Source organism: Mustela nivalis (assembly GCF_964662115.1).
Source record: "Mustela nivalis genome assembly, chromosome: X".
Taxonomy (NCBI): Eukaryota; Metazoa; Chordata; class Mammalia; order Carnivora; family Mustelidae; genus Mustela; species Mustela nivalis.
In genome coordinates this window covers 92,225,409-92,243,461 of record NC_139040.1, presented here as the reverse complement: position 1 = coordinate 92,243,461, position 18,053 = coordinate 92,225,409, and the positions used below count along the sequence as shown (strand labels likewise).

Sequence of the window (18,053 nt, the reverse complement as noted above, 5' to 3'; positions counted from 1 at the left end):
TGTAATCTCTGTCTGTCAAATAAAAAAATAAATAAAATCTTAAGAAAAAAAAATATATTTTTCCCATTTTGGGTGCCTGGGTAGCTCAGTTGGTTGGGCAACTGCCTTCAGCTCAGGTCATGATCCTGGAGTCTGAGGATCGAGTCCCACATCAGGCTCCTGGCTCCATGGGGAGTCTGCTTCTCCCTCTGACCTTCTCCCTTCTCATGCTCTCTCTCACTGTCTCTCTCTCAAAGAAATAAATAAAATCTTTTAAAAAATATTTTGCCTATTTTTAAATTGGGCTATTTGCCTTGTTATTGAGTTGTAAGAGTCCTTTATATATCCTAGATATAAACCCTCCATTACTTATTTTGCAAACATTTTCTCCCAGGTTTGCCCTTTCATTGGAATAACAGAAGGGCAAAAGTTTTTAATTTTTAAAAATTCCAGTTCATTTATACTTTCTTTCATAGGTCATGCTTTTTGACTAATGGTCAAGAAATTTTTATAAAACTCAAGGTCACTAAGATTTTAGCTTATGCATTCATCTAGACATGTTATACTATATAACAAGTATATAAATGTTATACTATACAGCGGGGAGTCTATGATCCATTTTGATTTAACTTTCTATATTGTCTTATGAAAAGATTTAAGTTCATTTTGTTTTCCATATGGCTGTTCAATTGTTCTAGAGCCATTTGTTGAAAAAGATTATTCTTTCTCCACTGAATTGCATTGCCATCTCTGTAAAAAATCAGTTGGCAGTATTTCTTAAGTATTTCAGTTCTGTTTTTCTGTCTTACTGCCAGTACCACTCCTGGTATTGTGGTAGCTTCTATATTACTATGGCATTTTGCTGCTTACTATAGCTTCGTAGTAAGTCATATCTCAGAGAGTGTAAGTCCTCCAACTTGACTCTTCATGTCCACAGTTGTTTTGGCTATTCCTGGTCTTTTGAAATTCCATGTGAATTTTAGAATCAGTTTGTTGGTTAGTAGTAGTAAAAGAACCTTCTTGGGTTTTTATTGGGATTGAATTGAATCTGTAGATCTATTTGGAAATAATTGACATTTTAACAATATTGAGCTTTCAGATTAATGAACAGGGTATATATTCCCATTTATTCCATTATGAAATGACCCTATCCTGGGTAAAAAAAAAAAAATTCTAATAGCCATTCCATTTTTTTCTTTTTTTGTATTGTATTTATTTATTTGAGAGAGAGAGAGACCTAGATAGTGACAGATAGTGAGAGAGAGCATAAGCAGGGAGGAGAGGGAGAAGCAGGCTCTCCACAGAGTAGGGAGCCCAAGGCGGGACTCAATCCCAGGACTCTGGGATCATGACCTGAGCCGAAGGCAGACACTTAACTGACTGAGCCACACAGGTGCCCCATTTTTTCTTTTGATTACTTTTAGCAAGTATATATTTTCCCATGATATATATCTATATAGTCCCTAGCCCTCCAGAGGCTGAGCTGATACCACACAGCCCTCAAAGCCCGTACCATAAATTACATTTTTAGCATGAACTGTCCAGCAAGGCTCAAACCTTCAGGTAAACAGATTCTCTTATCAAACAAGACACTCAATAGGCTGAAGCTACCTCCTTGGAGCCAGGGCAAAGGGACAAACCTTTCTTTGGGCGAGATGAATCCTTTACTCAGCTATTTCTATTCTAGGATCCAATCCAGGATATCACTTTCTTTTTAGATGTCATGTCTCCTTAGTCTTCTCCAGTCTGTGACAGCAGACATGGATACATACAGGACCCCAGGTCCGTCTTTCATGAACTTGACACTTTTGAAGAGTAGTCATGTATCTTATGTTTGTCTGATGTTTTATCATTAACAGAGGATGAGCTTATGAGATCATGTGCCCTTCTGGTTGTGTTATTCCAGGACAGCTGATAGCAACATGACTGATTACTGGTGATAATAACCTTGGTTACTTTGCTATCTCCCAAGTTACAGAAAAAAGTTATTTTTCCTGTTTTCACACTCTTCAGTAGAAATGAGTCAAGGTCTAAAGGAGAAGGGGGATTAAGCTCCACTATTCTGGACGGAGGGGTATCAAAGGGTTCATGGTCATATCTTAAAACCACCACAAGCGAATTACTTTGAGGTTATGCAAACATCCTGTTTCTCCTTAAAGTTTTACTCAGTAATTTTAGCATTTATCAGTGGATCTTCCCGTTAGCAATATGGCTGTCTTATTCTAATAGTGATCTTCTGTTTCCCTTATTGCTTCTACATTTACCTTTTTTAAAAGATTTTATTTGTTTATTTGACAATGAGAGAGAGCACAAGTGGGGTGGGAGGGAAGGACAGAGGGAGAGGGAGAAGAAGACTCCCCGCTTCCCAGAGAGCCCGACATGGGGCTCGATCCCAGGACCCCAGGATCATGACCTGAGCCGAAGGCAGACACCTAACTGACTAAGCCACCCAGGCACCCTGCTTCTACATTTATTAATTGGGATTCTTCTGCAAGAAAGATTTGCCCTTTGTATCCTCCATTTATTTAATCAATTATTTGTTTATATCAGTATGAATGAATGGACATTTATTTTATTCTTTGTTTATACTCCAGTACTGCATTTTTTATTATGTGGCACAAATTGTTATAGGTTTGGCCATTGTTAGGTCTTTGAGGTTGGCTCCTGCATCCCTCTGACATGGCCCCATTTTTTACAGTAAAGGAGGGCACTTCCTTATTTACTACAACGATAGGCTGGCCCAGGCTCATCTTGCATTTTCCCTATTCCAGATCTAGAATCAGCTATTAATTTCTCCAATGAGATGTGGTTCCTTTGCTGGAAAGTGGCATTAGAAACCAAACTCTCGATATTAGGTGTGTTCATTGCTACTGGCATATCACTGCTACTGGTGTCAAAGAGTGAGGAAATACCTATATATATTCTAACCCATGGATACATACATATTTATTTTTACTTCTTTAGCTGTATCTATTTTAAATAAGCATGAGTTTATACTCAGTATAAAGTAACCCAGTACCACAGGGTTCCTTTAGCCTTCTCCCTGTCCTTGCTTATTTGTACTTCTTCCTCTAACAGGAAAGAAAACCAGCCTACTCCATTTGTATGGGCCAAATTTAGAGTTCTTTGTATTGTTCTCCCTTCTCTATTCTGTTCCATCAATCTGCATTTCTTGTACTTTGTCAATACCACACTGTCTTGATAACTGGGGCTCTACAGTGAGTCTTGAAATTAAGTAATGCAAATACTCCAACTTTGTTTTATTTTTCACAATTGTTTTGGATATTCTTGCTCCTTTATTTTACCATATTAATTTTAGAATTTTTTTGTTGGTATCTAAAAAACAGTTTTTCTGGGAATTAGAATATAGTCTGTTACTATTATGTTGTATCTATAGATCAAATTGGAGAGAATTGGCATCATAATTCTTTGAGACTTACAATCCTTGAGCATGGTCTGTCTTCCCATTTATTTATTTATGTTTTAAAGAGGGAAAGGGGGGCGGGGTGCAGAGGGAGAGAGAGAATCTTTTTTTTTTTTTTAAGATTCTATTTATTTAACAGAGAGAGATCACAAGCAGGCAGAGAGGCAGGCAGAGAGAGAGAGAGAGGGAAGCAGGCTCCTTGCTGAGCAGAGAGCCTGATGTGGAACTCAATCCCAGGACCCTGAGATCATGACCTGAGCCGAAGGCAGCGGCTTAACCCACTGAGCCACCCAGGTGCCCGGAGAGAGAGAATCTTAAGCAGGCTCCACACCCAGCGCAGTCTGACACGGGGCTCGATCTCACAAATCTGAGATCGTGACCTGAGCCAAAGTCAAGAGTCAGAGGCTTAACCAACTGAGCCATGCAGGCACTGACCCCCTCACCATTTTTTTTAGATGATGATTGATTTCTTTCATTGATGTATTTTACTTTTCAGTATATAGATCCCATACATATTTTGTTAGGTATCTACCTCAGTAGTTCATCTTTGTGGTGATATTGTATGTGTTATATTTTTAAATTTGAAATTCCTATTGTTCATAACTGGTATATAGGATATAATTGACTTTCACATATTGACAGTATATCCTGAAACTTTTCTAAACTCACTAGTGCTAGTTGTAGGTTTTTAAATTATCCCTACACATGCAAAAGTATTATCTGGAAATAGAGTCATTTCTTTCTTTCTAATCTGAATGCCTCTTACTTCTTTTTCTTATCTAACAGCACTATCTAGAACTTCCATCAGAATGTTGACTAAGGGGGCACCTGGGTGGCTAGGCGGGTTACAGCCTCTGCCTTCAGCTCAGGTCATGATCCCGGAGTTCTGGGATCAAGCCCTGCATCGGTCTCTCTGCTCAGCAGGGAGCCTGCTTCCCTTCCTCCCTATCTGCCTGCTTCTCTGCCTACTTGTGATCTTTGTCTGTCAAATAAATAAAATATTTTTTAAAAAGATCTATTCATTTGAGAGAGAGAGCAGGGGGAAGGGGCATTGAGAGAGTGAGTCTTAAAGCAGACTCTGCACTGAACACAGAGCCCAGTGTAGGGCTCAATCCCATGACCCCGAGATCATGACCTGAGCCAAGACCAAGAGTCAGAAACTTAACCTTCTGCACCACCCACGTGCCCCTTTATAACTAATACTTGAATGACTTTCGTGTCATGTTTGTGAGAGATACTGGTCTTCAGATTTCTTTTTGTGTCATAGCTTTTTCTGATTTTAGTATTTGGTAATGCTGGTCTAATAAAATGAGTTGGAAAGTGTTCCCTCCTTTTCTTCTGAAAGAAATTCTGTATTCTGAAATGTTGGCAAGGATATGGAGAAATGGGAACTTACAGGCCTTGCTTATAGGAGTGTAAAATTGGACAACCTCTGTGGAAAATAGTTTGGCAGTTCCTCAACCAGTTAAACACAGAATTACCATATGATCCAGCAATTCTACTTATAGATGTATACCCAAAATAGTTGAAAACGTGTTCAAATAAAAACTTGTACATAGATAGTCATAGAGGTAGAAATAATCCAAGTATCTATCAGCTGATGGGTGGGTAAACAAAATGTGGTATATTCACACAATGCAATATTATTTGACCATAAAAAGGAATGAAGCATGGATACATGCCACTATGTCCACTTTGAAAACTTTATGCTTCATGAAAGAAGCCAGCTACAAAAGGCCATGTATCATATGGTTCCATTTGAAGGAAATATCCAGAATAAGCAAATCTGTAGACACAGGAGTTAGTAGTTGTTGCCAGGGGCTGGGGGGATAAGGGATGACAGCTTAATGGATAGGGGGTTTCCTTGTGAGGTGATAAAAATATTCTGGAACTAGATAGTGGTGATGGTTGCTCAACATTCCAAATATACTAAATGCCACCATATGGTACATTTCTAAATGGATAAAATGATTAATTTTATGTTACATGTATATTTTTTAAAGATTTTATTTATTTATTTGACAGAGAGAGACACAGCGAGAGAGGGAACACAAGCAGAGGGAGTGGGAGAGGGAGAATCCCAATGTGGGGCTCAGGACCCTGGGATCATGACCCGAGCGGAAGGCAAATGCCTAACAACTGAGCCACTCAGGCACCCTTGTTACGTATATTTTAACACAAAAATGTGGGTCATAGAACTAAATGTGAAACATAAAGATATAAAACCTCTAGAACTAAACATGGAAGAAGAGCTTGTGATCTTGGGTTAGCAAAGATTTCTTAGATATGACACGAAACCCACAGTCCAGTTAAAAAAAGAAAGATAAATTAGACTTCATCAAAGAAACTGTTCTTCTTGAGAAGATAACAAGCCAAAGACTAGGAGAAAATAATTTGAAAACACATATCTAACTTGTATCCAGAATATGTTTTAAAAAACTCTCAAAAGTTTATAATGTATAATAAGACTTTGTAACACATAAAAATGGGCAAAAGACTTGAACAGACTCTTCACCAAATAAAAGGGCAAATAAGCACACGAAAATATGTTCAACCTTATTTGTCATTGGGAAAATGAAAACTAAAAGCACAGTGAAATACCCCTACACACCTATTAAAATGACTGAAACACAAGAGGGTGACAATAACACCTGCTTCGAAAAATATGGGCCAACTAGAGCTTTCATACATTATACAGTTTCATATAAAATTAAACATATACTCTTTAAAGATCTTATTTATTAATTTGGCAGAGTGATAGCACAAGTAGGCAGAGTGGCAGGCAGAGGGAGAGGGAGAAGCAGGCTCCCTGCTGAGCAGAGAGCCTGATGCAGGGCTCGATCCCAGGACCTCCGGATCATGACCTGAGCCCAAGGCAGATGCTTAACTGACTGAGCCACCCAGGCAGCCCTAAACATATATTCTCATATAAAATTAGTTTCATATAAAATTAAACAGCAGTCTAACTCTTAGGTATTCACCCAAGATAAATAAACTTATGTTCACACTAAAACCTGTATGTACATGTTTAAGCAGCTTCATTCATAACTGCCAAAAGCTGGAAACAACTCGTGTTCTTCAACTGGTATATCATGACTGTAGTAGTGACAGGACTCTTCATCTGTCAAAACCCATAGAAATGTATACCCCAAAGTGTGAATTATATAATATGTAAATTTTTTAAATGGATGTGGGGGGGGTGCAAAATGGAACACAAACTTTCAAATATGAACCTAACCACTTGACAAATTAATAACAGCACACTGAAGAGGGTGGGGAAGAAAAGACATAGCCTGCATAACCTGGAAAACAGCATTTTCATTGGATATTGGTGAAAATAACTCAACATAAATACTATATGGTAATTAATAAATTTGTTTCTCCCAGGGGTATGGGTTGGCAATTTTGAAACTTCGTTATGGAAATGCCGTATTGGAACAAGTAAGTATATATACTGTAGTTAATGAGAGCCAGATTTCTCCCTGTGACTGAAAGAAGTTATAATTAAGGAAAAGGGTAAGGCTGGAATGGGCTCTGTGGTGTTGGGTTGGAATCAGATGCTGGTAGGTAGGTCGGTAGGTAGATGGAAGACAGAGAAAGGGAGGAAGGAATGGAGGGAGGGAGGAAAGGCAGGGAAGGAGGATGGAAAGAGGGAAGGCAGGCAGGCAGAATGTGTATGGCATGAGTTAATAATACATTCCTATATTTCCAAGTCTCTGACTTACCTAAGAGGGCCTAGAAGCAATAATAGCCCAATGAATACCAATGAGCATTCATAGTAACCAGAACTGGGTCTCTAAATATTTTCTAATAATAGGGAACTAGAGTTCCTCGAAAAAGTAGTTGAACTGGGGCAGGGAAGATAGAAGATGAGTTGGAGGGTCTTGTAGGCCCAGAAATTAAGGAAGTACAAAAAAAAAAAAAGATGTGAGCATATCAAACAGGCACCACAGCAATCTGAAAGAACTTGCAATAGCCAACAATTTGAAACAGAAAATAATGATACTATTAGATTATAACCCATAGAATAAAATAAATGAGTCCAAATTAATATAAATAACTAACTGAATAAATAAATAAGGGGAGAAGGACAACTTTTACTTACAGAATAATTCTAATTAATAAATGCGACAGGAATGAGGACATTAAAAAAGCAGTTTTATTTATTTTTTTAAAGGTTTTATTTATTTATTTGACAGAGAGAGATCACAAGTAGGCAGAGAGGCAGGCAGAGAGAGAGGAGGAAGCAGGCTTCCTGCTGAGCAGAGAGCCCGATGCGGGACTCCATCCCAGGACCCTGAGATCATGACCTGAGCCGAAGGCAGTGGCTTAACCCACTGAGCCACCCAGGCGCCCTAGAAAAGCAGTTTTAGAACACCACTGAGATCATCGTTGCAGACAAGATCCATCCATGGGTGTTAAAATTAGTAGGTGAAAGATTGCTGAGAAACAGTGTATTTGCATAGTCTCAACAGATCTTCCCAAGATATTTGTTAACTGCAAAGGGAAAAATAGGAACTTCATGGTTGAGAAACCTGGCAGACAGCCCTGGGTTAACCAGCTGATCAAAGTTAACATCACCAGGAAAATGACATAAATGTTATGTGTCTCTGAATATAAAGCACTGAGAAGGGCATTTCTATAGTATTTTTGCTACACTTCTGTAGCAAAGGGTAGTATTTTTATCAAAAAAGGGTGTTATATACAAACAATAAATCATGGAACACTACATCAAAAACTAATGATGTACTGTTTGGTGACTAAAATAACACAATAAAAAAATGTGTAACCTCAATAAAGGCCATATATGAAAAACAACTCACATCTTTAATGGAGAAAAATTGAAAGCTTTTCTCCTAACATCAGAAACAAGACCAAGATATCCATTCTCACCACTTTTATTTAACATAGTCCTGGAAATCCTAGACACAGCAATCAGAAAACAGAAATGAAAGGACTCCAAGTCAGTAAGGAAGAAGTAAAACTATCATGATTTGCAGATGACATGATACTACAGGAAACCCGAAAGACTACACCAAAAAAACCTGCTAGAACGGATCAATGAATTCAGCAAAGTTATAAGATACAAAATCAATGTGCAGACATCTGTTGGGTTTCTGTACACCAATAATGAAGCAGCAGAAAGAGAAATTAAGAAAGCAATCCCATTTACAATTGCACCAAAAATACTAAGATACCTAGGAATAAACCTAACCAAAGAGGTAAAAGATGTATACCCTGAAACTATAAACATTGATGAAAGTCCTTAAACTCAAGGTCAAGTCTTCCTGGTCTACATATTTCCACTGCACTTTTGGGAGCCCAGTTATCTAAAAGCAGTGTCCTAGCTAGCAAAGAGAGTCAGAGATTCTCCCCTTTCAGGACTGTGTCAATCAGGCCTCCTACAACTGGATTTGCTACATCGAGGTGGTCTATAGACCAGCAGCTAGGGTATCACCTGGAATATACTTAGAAATGCAGAAGCTCAGGCCTGCCCCAGACCAACTGAATCATTTCTTTCCAATGTGTTATATTTGTCCACTGATGTCTTTTTATGATGGCTGCTTTCAAGGTCTTGTCAGATAATTCCCACATCTGTGTCATTTCAGTGTTGGCATCTGTCAATTGTCTTTTCTCCCTCAAGTGGAAATTTTACTAGTTCTTGCTAGGACAAGTGATTTTTGCTGTACCCTGGACATCTGAGGTATTATCTTATGAGACCCTGGATCTTCTTTAAATCTTCTGTTCTAGTAGGAATCCCCTGACAGTGCTCTGGTAGGTGAAGAGGATTGCCTTATTGCCAGGTAGGGTTGGAAGTCCAAGTTCTCCACCTGGCCTCTGTTGACAGCAGGGGGTGGAGGTGGGGAAGTGGTGTTAGAGAATTGTTGTTGGGGCGCCTGGGTGGCTCAGTGGGTTAAGCCGCTGCCTTTGGCTCAGGTCATGATCTCAGGGTCCTGGGATCGAGTCCTGCATTGGGCTCTCTGCTCGGCAGGGAGCCTGTTTCCTCCTCTCTCTCTGCCTGCCTCTCTGCTTACTTGTGATCTCTCTCTGTCAAATAAATAAATAAAATCTTTTTTAAAAAAGGAGAGAGAATTGTTGTTGGATACTTAAAATTGATGTAAGGGTAAGTGGGCAGTTTCCTTTGCACATCTGAAGAAGCTACAGGAGACAGTGTCCAATATGCCCCAAACCCCATTCCAGCCTCATTATATCCATGGTCCCCATTGCTTCAAGGGACAGTATCCTATGTACTCTGGAGGAGGATTGGGGCTCCAGTAGCTCTGTGTCATGGCCATGCCCTCCACCATAGCTCACAGTTGTGGCGAGAGATCAGGAAGTGTTTTCTTTTTCCAAGGAAGAAGTTATCACTTCTTTTAAAATTGTAGAATAGAGGCACCTGGGTGGCTCTGTCAGTCAAGCATCTGCCTTCCGCTCGAATTATGATATCAGGGTCCTGGGATCGAGCCCCATATCAGGTTCCCGGCTCAGCAGGGGTTTGCTTCTCCCTCTCCCCCTGCTCCTAGCCCTCCCCCTGCTCATGCTTTCTCTCTTTTCTCTCAAATAAAATCTTTAAAAGAATTCTACACATTAAGCTGTGCTCACCACAATAAGTATAGTTACCATCAATCACCATAAAACATCATTACAGTATTATGGACTATATTCCCTATGCTGTGCTTTTCATCCCCATGACTTATTTATTTCATAACTGTAACTTTGTGCCTCCCAATCCCCTTCACCTCTTTTGCCCATTCTCCCACCTTCCTTCTGGAAACCTCCAGTTTGTTCTCTTTATTTATGGGTCTGTTTCTGGTTTTTGTTTGTATGTTTATTTATTTGTTTTGTTTTTTAGATTCCACATATAAATGAAATTGTATGGTATTTGTCTTACCCTGTCTGACTTTTTTCACTTAGCATAATACCCTCCAAGTTTACCCATGTTGCCCCAAATGCCAAGATTTCATTCTTTTTTATGGCTGAGTAATATAGCACATATTTTTTATCCATTCACCTATTGATGGACCCTTGGGTAGCTTCCATATCCTGACTATTGTAAAAAAAAAAAAATGATGCAATAAACAGAAGTGTGCATGTATCTTTTTCTTTGAGTTAGTGCTTTTGTTTTCTTTGGGTAAATACCCGGTAGTGGAATTACTGGATCATATGGTATTTCTTGAGGATTCTCCATACTGTTTTCCACAGTGGTTATACCAATTTACATTCTAATCAACAGTGCACTAGCTTTTCCTTTTCTCCACATCCACATCCTCTTATTTCTTCTCTATGATATTAGCCATTCTGACAGGAGTAAGAGAAGTTATCATGGTAGTTTTGGTTTGCATTTTCCTGATGATCAATGATGTTGAGCATCTTTTCATGTGTCTATTAGCCACCTGTATGTCTTTGGGAAAATGTCTATTCGGGTCCTCTGCCCATTTTCAATTGGATTCTTTGTGGGGGGAGGTTGTTTTTGTTTTGGGGTTTTTTTTTTTTGTGTTGTTATATATGCTCTTTGTATATTTTGGCTATTAACCCCTTACTGGATATCTTTCCCCATTCAAATATACAAACATCTTTCCCCATTCAGTAGATTGCCCTTTTTTGATGGTGTCCTCCACCATACAAAAGCTTTTATTTTAGTGTAGTCCCAATAGTTTAATTTTGCTTTTGTTTTCCTTGCTTAAGGAGACAAATCTAGAAATTTATTTTTAAGGCTGATGCCCAAGAGAATACTGCCTATGTTTTTTAAAGGCATTTTATGGTTTCATGTCTCACATTTGGGTCTTTAATCATTTTGAGTTTATTTTTGCATATGATGTAAGAAAGTAGCCTGGTTTCATTATTTTGCATGTAGCTGTCCAGGTTTCCCAACACCATGTATTGAAAAGATGATCTTTTACTCATATATTTTTGCCCCCCTTTGTTGTAGATTAATTGACCATATAAGTGCAGGTGTATTTCTGGGCTCCCTATTCTGTTCTGTCAATCTGTGTGCCTCTTTTTTGTGCCAATACCATACTGTTTTGGCTACTACAGCTTTGTGGTACGTCTTGAAGTCTTGGATTGGGATACCACCAGCTTTGTTCTTCTTTCTCAAGAACGCTTTGGCTATTTGGAGTATTTTGTGGTTCCATACAAGTTTTAGGATTCTTTGGTCTAATTCTGTGAAAAAATACTATTACTTTTTGACTGAGATTGCATTGAATCTGCAGATTGCTTTGGGTAGTATGAACATTTTGGCAATATTATTTCTTCCAATACATGAGCATAGTATATCCTTCTATTTATTTATGTCATTTTCTTTTTTTTTTTTAAGAGTTCTTTGTTTTAGAAAGAGAGAGAGTGAGGAGGGGGAAGGACAGAGGGAGAGGGAGAGAGAGAATCCTCAAGTAGACTCCCAGCTGAGCACAGAGCCTGATGCGGGGCTCTATCCCAGGACCCTGAGATTATGATCTGAGCAGAAATCAAGAGCTGGCCACAGAACTGACTGGGCCACCCAGGCACCCCTGTTTACGTCATTTTCAATTTCTTTCATCTGTGTTTTATAGTTTTCAGAGTACAGATCTTTCACTTCCTTGGTTAAATTTATTCTTAAGTGTCTTCTTTTTGATGCAATTATAAATGGGATTGTTTTCCTATTTTCTCTTTCTGCTGCTTTGTTATTAGCATATAGAAATGCAATAGATTCCTGTACATGAATTTTGTATCCTGCAACTTTACTGAATTTGTTTATTCATTCTAATAGTTTTCTTTTTTTTTATTCTAATAGTTTTCTGATGAAGTCTTTAGTACTTTCTATATATAGTGTCATGTCATCTGCAAAGTGACAGTTTTACTTCTTGAGCTTGTGACTTTTTATTACAAGACAATATTATGTGGATAGCTATATACTAGTACATTTTTAAATTTTGTGAAAAATCTCTGAAATGGACAATTTTCAAGGTAAATACCAGTGGACCAAAATCTACTCAAGAAGAAACAAAATTTAAATCACTAAGTCATGAAAGACAAAAAAATTCTTGAAGAGTTATTCCCTCAAAGGATGTCTAGATAGTTGTATGGTCACATTCTCAAATTCTCAAGAAATAGATTATTCCCATTCTAAATTTTTTTTGACAGATTGAGATCACAAGTAGACAGAGAGGCAGGCAGAGAGAAGGGGAAGCAGGCTCCCCACTGAGCAGAGAGCCCGATGTGGGGCTTGATCCCAGGACTCCAAGATCAGGACCTGAGCCAAAGGCTGAGACAACCCACTGAGCCACCCAGGTGCCCCTAAATTGTTTTAAATCATTAAAAAAGATGGGATTCTTCCAAATTCACTCTACAAAGGTAACAGAATCATGATAGCAAAAACTAACAGAGAACCTCCAAATGGAAAACCAGTATCAATCTCATTTTCAATATAAATACAAAAATGATAGAGAATATACTAAATATACTAAAGTAATATACCAAAAGAAAAATAAACTAAAACCAAATAGTGTTTTTATCAGAAATGTAAGAATTGGGGCACCTGGATGGCTCAGTCATTAAGCATCTGCCTTAGGCTCAGGTCATGATCCCAGGGTCCTGGGATTGATCGGGCTCCCTGCTCGAGGGAAGCCCATTTCTCCCTCTCGCACTCCCCCTCCTTGTGTTCCTTCTCTCTCTGTCCCTCTCTCTGTGTCAAATAAATAAATACAATCTTAAAAAAAAGAAATGTAAAAATGGCTTAATATTAGGGAGAAAGAAATTTTGTATATATATTTTTATAATATATATACAACTTTATATATATATATATAATTTTGTTTTTAATTGAAGTATAGTTGACATATTATTTTACTAATTATATTATTTTCAGGTGTACCACATGGTTATTTGACAATTATATAGGTTACAAAATGTCCGTCACCACACAAAGTGATTACAATATAATTGACTACTGTGCTTTTCATTCCTGTGACTGACTTATTTTATAACTGAAAGTTTGTACATCCTAATCCCCTTCACCTATTTCACCCATCCCCCCCCACCTTTCTCCCCTCTGGCAACCACTAGTTCTCTGTGTTTATGAGTCTTTTTCTGTTGTTGTTGTTGTTGTTTGTTCATTTGTGTTGTTTTTTAGATTCCACATATAACTGAAGTCAGATGCAGTGGTATTTTTTAAATATTTATTTATTTATTTATTTGACAGAGACACAATCGAGAGAGGGAACACAAGCAGGGAGAGTGAGAGAGGGAGAAGCAGGCTTCCCGCCAAGCAAGGAGTCTGAAGCGGGGCTCGATTCTAGACCCTGGGATCAGGAACTGAGCCGAAGGCAAACTCTTAACAACTGAATCACCCAGGCACCCCAGATTCAGTGGTATTTTAACAACAGTGTCCAAGATAGTGACATGGGGAAATCTCTGCTGGGAGCTTCTACAGAGTCTGTGAGGGTGGGAAGGTGTGACTAAATGCATCAACACCATTCAAAGGGGTGACAATTACCAGTGGTTTTCCGGGTATTTCTGGAAGTTGTTAAAGGCCTTCATATTTTCTGTTTCCCTCTGAGACTTTGTACTATGAGTTACCACAGGTAACAGCAAAACACAAAAACAAACAAACAAAAAAATACAATTCCCTGAAACTTTTCTTTTTTATAATTATTTTTTAAAATTTCAATTCCAGTATTAACACACAGTTTTCCATTCATTTCAGGTGTATGACATAGTGATTCCACAAGTCTATACATTACCCAGTGCTCGTGATGATAAATGTGCTCTTTAGTCCCCTCCTTGACACTCTTTCAAGTGAAGCCAGTAAATTTGAAAACTGAGGTTTTGCTTTCCTACATGCATGGATCTGTTCTTAATTAATACCAAAGACTTTCTATGAGCTAAGAGATAGACCAATACACACATGGGACACAACCAAAAAGTACTGAAAAGGCTTTGAAAACAGAATTGCAGTTGGGGTGCCTGGGTGGCTCCCTTGGTTAAGCGTCTGCCTTTGGCTCAGGTCATGATCCCAGTGTTCTGGGATAGAGCCCTGCATCGGGCTCTTTGCCCTGCGGGAGTCCTCTTCTCCCTCTCATTCTCCTTCTGTGCTATCTCTCTCTTTCTCTCTCTCAAATAAATAAATAAATAAATAATCTATAAAAATATCTATAACTGCAATCTATACAGAAGGCTGCTGGGAACGAGCAGCCTGACCCCAATCAGACCAGTTGCTTCTATGGGCTGACTCTGTCCCCCCAATGTTTATATGTTGAAACCATTAAGAGGTGGGGTCTTTGGGAGGTGCTTGGGCTTAGATGATATATGAGGGTGGAGTCCCCCGGATGGGATTGGTGCTTTTATTAAAAAATAAAAAAAGACCAGAGTGCTTATGCTCTACCTCTTCTCTCCCATTCTCCCACCCTCCAACATAGTTAAAGGAAAGTGTTTCAAATAGAAGGGAAATGGTAACAGAGGGATACTTGGAACATCAGGAATGAAGGAAAACCAACTTAGTGAAATAGCTAGGTACAGATTCTATTCTCTTGAGCTCTTTAAGATGTGCATTGTGGTTGAAAGTAAAAATCAAAGCGTTGTCTGATAGGGTTTTTATGTATGTAGTTGTTGCATTCTGGATCCTATCAGGACACCAATAGTGTGGCCAAGGATAAGGAAATTAGTATGGACTAGTCATCTAAACAGAAGCCAAGCACTCTTCTTCAAGACTATGGAAGAATGACCCTGCAGGTTATTTAGAGATCCTCAGGGCTGTCACTGCCACCACAGGCCCAGAGTGCTGTGCCCTGTGGCCCAGAGCAGTTTCAAAGGATGGGACTGCACAAGTGGGGCCACCTCAGAGAGTTTCATTGTGGGTAGCACCCGGTAGGGGTGACATTGCCCCCCAAAGGGCCCACAGGGTGGAACATTGAGGCACAGAGGATTATTCTCCAGCTTTAGAGTTTCCTGTTGTTTGCCCTGTTGGGTTTGGGACCTACTTGGAACCACTACCCCTTTCTTCTTTCCTATTTCACCCTTTTGGAATGAGAATGTGTACTGTATGTCTGCCCCACCATTGTGTTTTGGAAGCACCTAACTTGTTCTGTTTCACAGGTTCACAGCTGGAGAGGAGTTTGCCTCGGGAAGTATCATAGTTTGAGTCTCACCCATATCTGATTTAGATGATATTACATGAGACTTTGAACTTAGACTTTAGAGTGATGCTGGAATGAGTTAAGACTTTGAGGGTTCTTGGGATGGAATGCATGTACTTTGCATGTGAGAAGGATATGAACTTTGGAGGACCAGAGGCAGAATGCTACAGACTTAATGTTTGTGTGCCCTCAGAATGCATATGTTGAAACCAGTCCCCAGCATGATTCATTTGGTGGTGGAGCCTTTGGAAGGTAATTAGGTCACAAGGGTGAACCTGCCATGAATGGAATTAGTTCCCTTACAAAGGTGACCTCAGAGGGCTCCCTTGCCTCTTCTGCTATGTGAGGACACCATGAGAAGACTGTCTTCTATGAATGAGGAAATAAATCTCTCACCTGACGAAGAATCTCTTGAATACCTTGACCTTGGACTTCCCAGCCACCAGAACTATGACAAATAAATTTCTGGGCTTTTAAAAAATATTTTATTTATTTATTTGAGAGAGAGAATGAGAGAGAGAGAGAAAGCATGAGAAGGGGGAGGGTCAGAGGGAGAAGCAGACTCCCTGCTGAGCAGGGAGCCCGATGCAGGACTTGATCCCAGGACTCCAGGATCTTGACCTGAGCCACAGGCAGTTGCTTAACCAACTGAGCCACCCAGGCACCCCCAAATTTTTTTATAAGCCATCTAGTCTACGATATTCTGTTATAGCAGCCTATTAAAAAACAAAAATTCAACCAACCAAGTTTGAAGATCTAACTAGCTTTATTAAGTGATTCATGCATGGGGAAACATCCCATCTAGCAAGTAGAGGGGAGCTCTGAGGAGTTGTACAAAATGGAAGTGTTTTTGGAAGGAGAGTCAAGAAAGTTATTAGCAAAAGAAAAGACAGGATTGTTCCAAGCAAGTTCACCTTCCCTTAGGTGGAAGGACAAGGGGTCTTTAGGTGGATTACCTCATCTTCCTTTGGGGGATGGAGAGGGTTCATGTGTCACTTTACCTTATTGCTACTGATCAGAAAATTCCTGGTTGACAGGTTAAGACTTATTCTGGAGGAAGTTTAAACTGCAATTAGATTAGATACTAAGCCCTGGCTTGTTGACTTGGCCTGGCCCAAGAGCTGGGTTTTTGTGTTGAACAAGCTTAAACTGGGGGGAAAAGCATGCAACTCTTGTTCTCAGGGTTGTGAGTTCAAGCACCACATGGGGTGAAAAGATTACATAAATATTTTTTAAAAATCTAACTGATTAGGGGCGCCTGGGTGGCTCAGTGGGTTAAAGCCTCTGCCTTCAGCTCAGGTCATGATCCCAGGGCCCTGGGATCAAGCCCCACATCGGGCTCTCCGCTCAGCGGAGAGCCTGCTTCCTCCTCTCTCTCTCTGCCTGCCTCTCTGCCTGCTTGTAATCTGTCTGTCAATAAATAAATAAAATCTAAAAAAAAAAAAAAAGAAAATAAAAATCTTACTGATTAAAACACCAATCCAGGACAAACCTGGAAGAAGTTCAGACCTTGTTGGAGAAGGTGTGTTTCTACCACCAGAGAGCAGAAGAGTTAGCTGGTTTAGCCAGACTTGAGCTGGTCTGAGATTCCTAGACAAACAGGAGCAGAAGTGGAGGTACAATGATCAGCAGCTTACCGTGTGGGCACGCAGTGGGAGTCTTGATGCTGAGGAGGAGAACAAAGGTAAAAGAAATGGAGATAAATTTTCCCTACAATTTGCATCCCATTGATAAATACCAGAGACAGGCAGAGTATGACAATGGTCAAGGAGGTCCCAAATGCCTTCACATCAATGCTTTGCTACAGGCAAAAAGCCACCTTAGCTTGACAAGAGCCAGACCTCCAGGATCCAGTATGTCTTCTTTAACGTCCAAAAATCCTTCTGGAAACTTCCTTGAGCTCTACACCCCTCCCCCCAACTTAAAAGTATTTAATGAATTGCTCCTCACAATCCCAGTGCAGCTCTTCCTGCCCACCATCCTGTCTCCCCCCCACCCCCATGCTTTAACACTTTTCTGCTCTGAAAATGTCTCAAGGATTCTTTCTCAACAGTCACTCTGGACAAATGGCCTTCAGAGCCCAGGTACAATGTGCAGAAGGGGAACCTGCATACGACTGAACTACTCTTCCTGGTCACTGGTACAGCATATGGGTTTTGCAGGGTCAAAGAATGTGGTGGGGGTGGGGGGGTTGCAGAGTAGGAGATCTGTGCTGAGAGGGCAGTGGGCAGGTTTTTGCCAGGCTGAGGCTGCAAGGTCACAGAAGAGATGATGTTCTGGGCCTGTGACTTAGGTAGGTTCCACTGGATGTCCTCAAAACCCACAGGGAAGATTCCCCGGTTCCCCTACACCGGAAATTGTAGGAAGCTGCTTCCTCCTGACCTGTCACTCTGGTGAGTGAGTGCCCTCCAAGGAGAAAGCTTAACATGCTCACTTCAGAGGAGGAATGCTTGAAGGAAATTGGCTGTTGATCATAAAGTCTATATTGAGGAGTGTGTTCACAGCTGGGATATAACAAATTGATAAGTGACACATAGATG

The 18,053-nt window shown here is 39.8% G+C and overlaps 1 protein-coding gene across 2 annotated transcripts in view; it reads left to right on the top strand.

The window, feature by feature from the left end:
- Nucleotides 1–18,053, top strand: part of ZNF81 (zinc finger protein 81) — a 165,767-nt gene that overhangs the window by 113,449 nt on the left and 34,265 nt on the right. The window contains exon 6 of one of the 2 annotated variants that reach the window (XM_082718040.1): nt 6,791–7,536. The exons of the other annotated variant lie outside the window; for it this stretch is intronic. Within the exon in view, the coding sequence (XP_082574166.1) occupies nt 6,791–6,867 (77 nt within the window). The 3' untranslated portion in view covers nt 6,868–7,536. Of the gene's footprint in view, nt 1–6,790; nt 7,537–18,053 lie in introns of those variants that run through there. 2 annotated transcript variants of the gene reach the window in all.